At 47.8% G+C, this 11,033-nt stretch overlaps 1 protein-coding gene across 3 annotated transcripts in view; it reads right to left on the minus strand.

The window, feature by feature from the left end:
* Window positions 1–3,660: 3,660 nt before the first annotated feature.
* Wdfy4 (WDFY family member 4) overlaps window positions 3,661–11,033 on the minus strand; it is a 274,936-nt gene continuing 267,563 nt past the window's right edge. For all 3 annotated transcript variants that reach the window (XM_029564047.1, XM_029564048.1, XM_029564046.1), the window contains exons 61-63: window positions 9,098–9,182; window positions 5,081–5,192; window positions 3,661–4,075 (exon numbers count right to left, since the gene is read on the minus strand). In XM_029564047.1, coding sequence (XP_029419907.1) covers window positions 4,009–4,075; window positions 5,081–5,192; window positions 9,098–9,182 — 264 coding nt within the window. In that variant the 3' untranslated portion in view covers window positions 3,661–4,008. The remainder of the gene's footprint in view (window positions 4,076–5,080; window positions 5,193–9,097; window positions 9,183–11,033) is intronic.

Below are 11,033 nucleotides of genomic sequence, written 5' to 3' on the forward strand. Positions count from 1 at the left end.
TGTGGGGGTGCCTGACCTCAGAGGCTAGAGAGCCACAAGCCAGCTGGCCAGCTAGGCAGCAGAAGTGAATGCCTCTTCCTCATCCCATCCTGTCATCATACATTCCCTTGCTCCTTGCAGAGTGGACTGTTGGTGCACAGCACCAAGACTATGGCTTTCACCCCATACCGATGGACCCAGATCCTGTGGGTCCTGGAGCCTGAGAACCCTGCTTTCATTCCAGGGTATTTCGGGAAGCCCAGTATGTACCCCTGCAGGGGTCTGGCCAGGAGTGGGCAGCTACCTACTGTCCTCACTCCTGCTGCTTTCGGCCTCCTGTGCCTCTCTCTAGCTCAGGTCCAGAACGGCTCTGTCCCTGGGGCTCTACAGGGCTTGGCTCAGCCAGACACACTAGTGAGTTAATGGATAAGTGATAAGGTGAAGGCTTGCACTATGCCAGCGACAGACAACAGTCTGCTGTTGGCTCCATCTCCTAGCTTTTCATTATATTTGTGTGATAGATAAATAACATATCATATAATATAATGTACTTTGTGTTATATCATTTTATTATAAAATAAGCATTATTTCAATCTCATGACAAGTCCTGACACAGACACCAGAGTCCCATTTTACAAATATAAAGATAGGTTGAAGTTGACAGAAAGTGGAGACACCAGAAATAGCCCCAGGTTCTGCCCCCAACTTGCTGCTTGAACCTGCATTTATATCTCAGTCTCGGGTACCATCTGTGCCCACAGGCTTGTTGTCGCCCCTGCTCAGGCCTCCGCAAGCTGGCAGGGATATGTGTGGTCCTCTGTCCTAGCCTCCTGCAGCTGTGACTCCTGCCCTGCCACACAGCACCTTCCCCTCTGCTACGAGTGTGGTGCTGAGTCAGCTCCTGCCCATCCACTCTCCAGGGCCCTGCCCTGCCTTCCCTCCGTCACTGACAGGCCTAGAGCCCCAGTACCAACTGACTGAATGTCTGAAACCACTATGGCCAGCAAGAGCTTTCTGCCACCAAAGCTGCTGTGAGTGTCTGATCTCAGCCTCAGGCGGACCGACCCACAGTTCTCCACCCCAGCTCCATCCTGGTCCTCGTCTGCTTGTGCTTGCCCCCGCAGACTTGACTTCTGATGTCTCATAGGCCTACAGCACAGCCACACATGTGAGGGTTTAGGATCTCTGTGCCTTCTTCTGTATGGGTACAGAGCAGTTTTCTTCCTGCAGGTAACACGCACTCAGCTTGGAGGAGGGCACCCAGGTCCCTGCCGAAACAGTGCCCTACGAAAGAGGCTGTTACCAGGTGATCACCAGATCTTCCCTGACACACATGGACTACCCAGCTCTTCAGCCTTTCCTGATCCAGGGCTCACTGCACCTGCAGCCCCCTCCCTGCCCTCCTACTCCCTCTATCAGCTCCTGGATGCCACAACCCCCACCCCTGGCCACATCTTGGTCCGGCACGCACGTCACATGTCTCTTCCAGCTTCTTCTCACCTTCTTTCCATCTTACTCCACACGTGGAGAGGTGGGTGTTTGGACCCGACAGTGGCTTTCAGGCTGTTTGTCGCTTCCTTTCCACTACTCCATTTCCTGGACCAGAGCAACAACCTCTACCTTGCCTGCACCTTGGCCCATCTGTCCTTCCTGCAGCCCAGTGTGCCCTGGGCCTTTGCCAGTGCCGCTTCTCTTCCCAGAGTCCTGCCTCACCATTCCTATAGGGTCAAGCCACCTCTGCCGCCCAGCTCTTAGTCTATAGTGCCATCTCCTTCAATCAGGACTGCATTTCATCCTTGAACTATTTATATACTAAAGTCCCCATCCCTAGTATCTGGAAATAAAATTGTGTTCAGCGATAGTTATAGCGAGGTCATAGGGCTGGTCAAATCCATTATGAGCGGTGTCATTCTAAGAAGAAAGTAGGGCACAGACACACACAGAGGAAAGACCACAAAAGAATACAGGACACAGGGAGAAGGTAATCATCTTCAAGTCCAGGAGAGAATCCCAGAAGGAGCCAACCATTTGTACCTTGATCTTGAACTTCCAGCCTCAGAATTACAAAGAAATACATTTCTGTCATTTAAGCCACTCAATCTGGGGTAGTTTTATGGCAGCTCAAGCTGACAGGCAGCCAGAATGTTACCTGTCCCTACCCTAGAGCATGAGATGTCTTTTGTAAGCTCTTCTACCACAGGTTCCGTTTTTTTTAAAAAAAAAAATTATTATTTTTATGTATGAGTGTATTGCCTACATGTATAAGTGCACCCATGTTGTGCAATGCCCACAGAGGTCAGAAGAAGGCAGCAGATCCCCTGGAACTGGAGTTCAGACAGTTGTTAGCCACCATGTGGGTGCTAGGAATCAAACCTCTACAAGAGCACTTAGTGCTCTTTAACCGCTGAGCCATCTCTCCAGGTCCCCCTAGTCCGATTTGTTTGCACTGACATCTTAGTCCCAAGACTCTAGCAAGAAGACCCAACCTCATTTCCCCATTGTCTCTACCAAAGGAAATTCAACCCTGGGTAAATACTATGGATTGTGTTTTGAAAAATGACAGCGGGCCAGCCCTGAGATTTATGGCATACTTCTCAGCCTTCCTGGGGAGCCGTGCTCTCTGCTATTATATTTATGGTCCTCTGCTGCGGTCCCAGACTGACGAGGGATTGCAAATGGACTGTCTGCTAATAGTGTATGCAGACAGTGTGGGAGGTGGCCTGATCCAGGGTCAGACAAGAGCCCTCCCCAGCCAGGGAGGGGTGCTCTGGACCTAAGAAGCGTCTCCTCCCCCAGTTTCCCTTTTGCAAAGCCCTCAAAGTTCAGAGATAAATCAGAATGTCCTAACTGTGCTCTGTGTTTGACATGGCCACACACCATATCTCCTTTCTTAATATTTATCTTTAAATAGACTCACTTAAAGTGAGCCATAAGACATCAAGTTCATTTTCCTGCCATCCTTGGGCCTGAGCTGAATGGAGTGGGGATAGCCATTCATTTAGGGCCTCTGCAGGCTTGGAGAAATATGGAGAAGATTTGTACGCCCACTTGGGCTCTAGACAGGATACCTCTGGGAAGGGAACTGAAACTAGGAAGCTTACCCTCCCCGAATGTACCTGCAGTCTCCTCAGTTTGAGTTCATTTAAAATTTCTCCAAAATCAGTATGAGGATGGGGGCATTTGATTTCCATGGAGAGATGGATTCTGGGAAGAGCTGGCCAAAGCACAGCCTACCTGGGACCCACCACTGCTTCAGCTGTATACCAAGCTGAGCATACTGCCAACCTGATGCCCCCGTGTCTGTGCCAGGAAGCAGTCATTTGTGTGTGTCCCATGGCTGAGCAGCATCCTGCTTCAGCATCACCACTCACTCAGCTTCCTGACTTTTTAAACATATTTTTTGTGAGTGTTTTGCCTGCATGTATTTAAGTGCATCCATGTCATATAACGCCAGTAAAGGCCAGAAGAGGGTGTTGAACGCCCTGGAACTGCAGTCATGGATGGTTGTTAGCTGCCATGTAGGTGCTGGAAACCGAGTCTAGGTTCTCTGGAAGAACATCAAGTGCTCTTAACTGCTGAGCTACCTCTACAGCCTTCCCCTACTTCCTGTCTTTTTAAGAGAGCATATGACATGAACTGGACAATGTGAAACTCAAGCAGCCTTACATTTGGAAACAGCATTTTAATAAAATAAAGACAACAGGACAGTTTCCATCAGCCAATCCCATTTTTTTTTCAGTACAATAAGCTCTTGGTAAGTTGAGTCACATGTATATTTCCTGTGCAGTTTGTTGCCAGGAAGCCAGTTTCCAGCACGACTTTATATTGGAATCTTTCCTACAGAAGTCCTGTGGGTCACAGATATAATTTGAGGTACACAGTGCAAACCATCAAGGGCTCCTTCCTTGAGAATCATGGGAAAGACAGTTGCTTTTGGGTGCAGAGCCCAAGCTACACATCACCTCCGTGTCTTCAGCCTGTGCTGATGCCCCCAGGGCTGCCCGGCTTTGTGCCCATGCCTTTCTCCTTCTATGCATCAGCAGACCAGCAGAAGATCCTCCCCTTCTCATCGCCCACCAAGAGCTTGGTCTGGTTTCTTGAGAAGAAAAAGAAAAGACAAAAGCATTGGAAGCCAACTTGTGAGACCCACATATCCTAGCCAGCACTTGACAAATGGCATCACGGGGCCTCTGTCCTGGACACCCTGAAGTTTGGGAGGGAGAGGAAGAAAGGAACTCTGGATGGACCAAGGTGGGGAGGGAGCTTTGAGCAGTGAGGTCATAGGTCCCAAAGCACTGGAGGAGGCTGAGGTTCTGGGGAGCTGGCTGAGGCCCCCCTCCATCTCTCCAGCAGTAGCTTCAGGAGAGGCTCTTGCCCTGGACAGATGCAGCCTGTGGCCCTGGCAAAGCATAAGACGAGTTCTCCAATAAAGAGGGCAGCTCTCCTCTCCTCCCCTAGCCCATACCCATGCCGATACCACCTAGGCCAATCCAGTATCCAGAACACTGTGTGCTTTCCATGCCAGGAGTCCCTGCATGGTCCACCCCAGGCCAGTGAGGGAGGAAGGGTGGCTCTGGAAAGTCAGCAGCTCCTAAGACTATACTCCCTAGGGTACAGAGCAGGGTTAACGGTCATAACTACAGCCACGGGGTCACCTACGATTACTAAAATAATGAAACCAAGTGTCATCTTTGACGTTACTCTACATTACTTTAGGGGCTTCAAAAGGCATTTTCTGTTAATATGGGATGGCCATCATATTGCATGTTATAATCGCAAGTGGGATTCAGAACAAAAGGCCCTCTTTAAGATAAAAATACAAGATCTATTTCCCTATATTTTGCATTTCTTTTTATTAATTCATGCATATTCATGAGATAGCAATCAAGCACACACGAGTCAAAAGCAGCAAAAGTCAACATTTCCTAAGACCCTGTGTGGCCACAGGTTACCTGCAGACCACATCTGGTGGGCCTGCCTGGGCTACTGTAATGAGGTGGCTTTCCTGAGTCTGATCACCTCGCCCAGAGCTGCTGAACTCTTAGCTAGGTTGGCTGTAGCGCCCTCTACTGGAGACCTGGAGAAATGTGACTGCTCTTACCTAGACATGGCCAGAGCTGTCACTGCTGAGCTGGCCTTACTGGGTTTGCCACTCAAAGCAACACTGACATCCAACTCTCGGCTCAGGGCAAGGTTCTTCTCCCACCTGTGACCTGTGCAGAGTTTGAGAGTGAATAGTTAGAGCACCCGGTGGCTTCCCATACAAGCCCATGTGCACCCATCCCGAGGACCACACATATACACACACATATTTATATTTGTGGTCAGCAACTTGTTAAATTGAGAGGGAAAATATATTTAATCTTGGCCTGTGCTGTTGCAAAAAGGGCCGTCCCAATTTAATTTGCAGGCTGTGATAGTTACATGTGCTGACGTGCCACGGTATCCATTGTGTGCCAAATTGGATTTGTGTATTATTGCTTTCTAAATTGCATGCCTAGTTCAGCAAAATTGTTCATCAGTGTTTACTGGCTTTATGCTTAATAAGATGCCCCACAATACCTTGCTGCCAGGGTGTAATGCAGACCATAATTGCCTAGTAAAAATAAATTACATAAAGTCTGCATTATCAACTTAGCTAAATCCTCTCACGCCCAACCAATAATTAAATGCTGAGAACGTTTTCTCAAAAAATATAACTCAATGATTGTTACTTCACTCATTTTAATGACTACATTTGGGGACAGACAGTAATTCCTTCAATGTGAAGGTTGAGATGGAGAGACAGAAAGTGGGCATGCCCCTGTGAGGCCATTTCATTGCACTCAGGGCCCAAATGATGCTCCAGCCCCAGCAGCCCTGATGTGGCCACCTATGGGTACAGACAGGCCCCTGTACCAGGGGATATCTGGAGATGCAAGTGGGGGACACTGACTGCAGTCAGAGTCAAACATTTTGAAATTCTTGCACAAGTCATGTTTTTCCTGCACAAGATTGAGTCCGAATCTAGGGGGTGATTTCTGAAACAAATCACAGTCAGCTGGGTTGGTCCTTACCACAAACGACAAATAAATGGATTCCAGGAAGAAATTAGATTATATCTGCCTGCAAACGCACTGTCCTCAATATGTTTACAGATCTCCTTTCTTGCCCCTGAAGACATCTGAGAGGATGCAATAACACACACCAAGAGGACACATGTGCAAATATTCATGTGTCATGCTTAATACAGATCCCTTTCCAACAAAACGGCTTTGAGCAATATGATAAAACAGCATACTGCCTTCCTAGAGACCTCCAGTGGGTTAGGTTTACAAATCTGCTCTCAATTTTGTTGATTTTAACTGAGGCTCAGTCTGATTTATTTTTACCATCTTGTCATTTCATCCTGATCCTTTCTTAAATTATAGCCCCAATCCTGGCTGTCAGTTCTGTGGGTCAGTGGTCACCTCGGGCCAGGACAGACAGCAGGGGAAGGATATAGATCTGGGACTTACTGTCAGCCCAAAACTATCTTGTAATTTTCTTAATGTCATCGGTCACTTTGTTCAAAGAGAAGAAACTCTTAGAAGTCTGAAGGTTGACAGTAATGGTCCACACCCATAGAGTGGATTCCTGTTTGTGTCTAGTAATTTTTCTGTCCGAATACCCTATAAGATCAAAATCACAGGAAATATCTTTGGCTGACAGAGGAGACATACAAGCTGTGGGAATGGAACTGGGTCTATAGCCTGGGGCCTCTTGTCATTCTTCAGACTCCAAGGCTAAACAGAAGCCTGGGAATCCACTGGCCTGTCCAGAACAAATGGACTGGCTCTGAGGTACCTCTTCTCCATCCATCCAGCCAGCCAGGCCCTGTTCCACCCTCCACCTAGCATCCTTTCTTGAGGATCCATCATCATGGGTTGAGCTCGTACCTTTGCATACTGGATTTTAATAGCTTCAGAAGGGGGCTGTTGATCCCAAGGCCAACATGGCATGCAATATCATGCAGGCATATATGACACTTGCATCACATATAGCCTAGAGAAGAGAAGCCCTGTGCTGGTTTTCTCCCATGGGCAGAAATAGAGGAGGGAGTTGGACTATTGCTCTTCAAAGAATCACTGAGCTCGTCAGAGCACAGTCACGTGTTTTTGTTTCTCTCTGAGAATGTACCAACTCTTCATGGTCTCCAAGCATCCCAGTGGTACTAGGATGCTGGGGTGAACACAGTTCTTGGTTTTGGTGATGTCTGTACTCTGGATCAACCCAGACTGTCGACAAGAGTCCCTTTATGGTGAAATGTTGGAGGAAGGGATTCTCAATGTAGAACATAGGCTGTAGTAGGAGCCCAGTACACACACGTGTATGTTTATATGACAAATTCATGAATAGGTGGCTAAATGAACCAGAGTGGTGGGAAATATGCTGTCGAGGTTAAGTAATTAAAAGTAGATATTATATGCCCAAGCTAGCCCTCTCAGGTTGGGCAAGGCCTCTCCTGTGGATGATCAGTAGTTCTTGGGAGCTACCAGAAATGCCTGGCAGATCAGAATAATATGTTTCCTTTGGTTATGGAACTCAAGAAAGACATCTTGGTTCTGGGCTGGAATCTTCTGAGGACAGAGCTGAGAGGGAAGGCTTGTTGCCACGGAGGAAGTAATGGTGGTAAGGACGATTGGGCAGCTTGAGGTGGAGCAACAACAACTTCGATGATGAGGCCCATGCCTGTGTTTGTAGTGGAGGGGCTGGTGGTGGTATGTGGAGGAATCGGAGGTTAGGGTTACTGTGACTGCTGTAGTGGCCGAGGGGAGGATGAAGTAGAGCTTATTGGATAACTTTGAGGCTCTCTGCACCTCAGTTCCCTTCTTTCTCTAAGATGGGCACCTGGCTAAGGTCAGGACTGCCAAGAGAAAAGTAAATACATAGGAAATGTTTACAGTAGAGCATCTCTCTGCCATCTCAACTCTGTGATGACAGCCTTGGCAAGATGGCAGAAGGCAGGACAGATTTTTGCACTTTAGTGTCACATGCCACAACTAGAAGGCGGCTTTGCCACTGGATGGTGAATGCCCCTGGAGCTTTTGTGCACACAAGACTTACCTGGGCACCTGCTAGACATTCCCAGCCCAACAACTCTGAACTTTTTCAGTGGGTTGGGCTGAGGCAGAAGTCTGGGGGGTACATTTGGAATAAACCCCTAGCTGATGCTTAGGCAGAGGATTCCAGATCCACATTGAGGCTCTTCCTTGGAGAGAGGGATAAAGGGGCATACAGAGCAAGATGGATCTACCTTCTCCTTACTGGAAAAGTAGCCCTCCCTTCTGCCCACAGCCTGGTTGTCCAGGCAAATATCCAGCCACATTCAGGTCCTGGGCTGAGGAGTTTGGATTTCAAGCACCATCAAGGCAGATAGAGAGCCTCAAAGAAGACCAGCAAGTTCTTCTCTCCTGAAGCCCAGGGGCCCTTGACACCCACTACAACACCACTATCCATAAGTTCAAGAAGCACCACAGGACCCAACACCCTACAGGAACCAGGCTAGGGCTCAGCAGGGCATCTCATGCTGCTTCATGGTCCACTAGAAACTTGCAGGATGCTGTTTTCTCACTGAACCCATCATAGTCTGAATCTGAAATGTCCCTCACAGGCTCATGTGTGGAATGCTTTGTCCCTAGCCTGTGGCACTGCTTTGAAGGCTATAGAGCCTTTATGACTTGAGAACTGGTCGGCAGAAGAATGTCGTGAGGGGTACACCTTTGAATGTTATGCACACTGCTGGTTCTTGGTCTAGATCCCTGTTTCCTTGTCTGCTGAATGAAAACACCTGCCCCATTACACTCCAACTGCCACAGATGGAGTCACTCCTGTCACCTGGCTTTCCCTCCAACGATGGTCTAAAACTTCTGAAACCATGAGCCAAAACAAATCTTTCCTCCCTTAAGCTGTTTATCTCAAGTATTTGATCCTAGCGATGCAGAATTGATGAATATAGTCCCAATCCAATCCTGGTGGCACTTTCCAGAGCTTCGATGGCCTCCCTAAACTTTGGAAACCTGGGAGGAGCTGCATCCCTGGGGTCAAAGTTGGGAGAGGGACAGGCAGGAGGGCAATACAAGGCAAGTCCTGCAGGTACCTCTGGGGCTCGGAAGCTGAGTGGACGGCTCCTCTGTAACTGCCTGCCCAGGAACAGACATCTTCACATCCTCCGTCTTCCAAATCTGTCCAGAAAAGAGAAATGCCTTGGCCCTGTGGAAGGATCCTGTCTTCAGGGTTAGGCTGGCCCATCCCCATTTCCTTACCTCTGGGGGACCCTGAGGGATGGGGACAGGCCTCAGCACTCATTTACAGTGTTAGTATCAGGAAAAAGGTTACTTAGGCTTCATTTCCCTTGTGGAGGTTCAACTTACCACAATTGCAGTTTGGATGGGTTCACTCCCTCTCCTGGGTCACTAAGGGCACCTCCCCTCCCCTACTCTGAGCCCTTCATCAATTCTTTGTGTATGTGTACACATGTGTGTAGGCAGATGCACCCATGCATGTGCATGTGGAGACCAAAGATCAATTTCCGGTGTCTTCCCTTCACTTTTCATCCTACAAGTTTTATTTTTGCTGTTTGTTTTGAGACAGGGTCTCCCAGTAGCCTCAACTGGCCTGGAACTCATTATGTAGACCAGGCTGGCCTCGATTTCCCAGAGATCTACTTGCCTCTGCCTCCCGAGTGCTGGAAAGGCACTGTGTCACCACACCTGACTCAACACAACTTTCTCAAGTGTTTTGAGAAAGAGCCTCTCAGTGAACCTAGAGTTTCCTGTTTCAGCTAGACCAGCTAACCAGCAAACCATAACCCTCTCCCCGACCTGTCTCCACCCCCAAAACACTGGAATTACATATACAGATGCCTCTGTACACAGCTTTTATGTGGGTGCTGGAGATCTGAACTCAACCCCCTATTGCTTGAGCAGCAAGCTCTTTACCCATTGAGCAATCCCCCCCATCTTGTCTTAAACCCCATAGCCTATTTCTCGTTTCATGACTGAATCAATGCCTTCTTATCCCTATGCCACCATCCCTCAGATCACCTGTCCTCTGGGTCTGGTCCTAGCCCTGTGTGTGATTATCCTTAGGCTGTAGGAGGTCTTCCAGGGGACATCTCAGCTTCATCTCTCTCAATTCATGCTGTTCCACTGACCTCTACATATTCTAATTGTTCCTCATCCTCAGGGCTCAGCTAAAATGCTACATCTGCTGAGGTCTGTCTGCCAGAGGGAAACTCATTCTTCCCTTGGGACCTACAACATCACACCATCCATCCTCCAGCAGTGTTATCTTACCCAGCATCTTTGAGCCTGGATAACCTTGGTGGGCAAGGCTGCATTTTTTTTTCTGTGTATGCACACAGCAGGCTTTCATAAATGTTTGCAGAATCTAATGGACTTTTGTTTGAATACTTTGTGCTCAACTGACATTTTCTCTCCTATGTCATGAAATGCAAATGATACTGTTGAATGATACGACCAACTAATACACTTACTATGAAAAAATTTCCTCCCTCTGACCCAAGCCTCCTAATTATTCCTGGTCTTCCCACTTATTCTTTCATCCTTCCTGTTAACCTCAGGAAAACCAACCTGTGCTTTATCCTTCCCATTTTATTCCACGATGATGTCCTCTGTTCTTGGCTTTCCAAAGCTCCTTTCTCTACATAGTTCCCTACATCACACTCTTGATGATCTCACCCAGGATACATGCCACATAAATGGCACTTTGTAAAGCCTGCTTCTTCTTCTAGATGGTGGATATCCTGATGGAGAGTTCTTGTTTCTCGTTAATCTCTGTATTTGGAGTGGCATGTACAAGGTGTTTGGCATAAAGTTAGGAGTTAAGTGAGTGTTGGATGGGTAGATGGATGGTTGGATGGCTGAATGGGTAAACTGGTACGTGAATGAATGGATTAATGGATAAAAAGAGGGATAGATGGATGTTTGTATGAATGATGGATGGCTAAGTAAGTGAAAATGGAGATAAATAGTTTAGTAGGTGGATGGATAAATAGGTTGGCAAGTTGGGTT

The sequence above is a fragment of the Nannospalax galili genome, unplaced genomic scaffold, assembly GCF_000622305.1.
Source record: "Nannospalax galili isolate Female #2095 unplaced genomic scaffold, S.galili_v1.0 scaffold996, whole genome shotgun sequence".
NCBI classification, from domain to species: Eukaryota; Metazoa; Chordata; class Mammalia; order Rodentia; family Spalacidae; genus Nannospalax; species Nannospalax galili.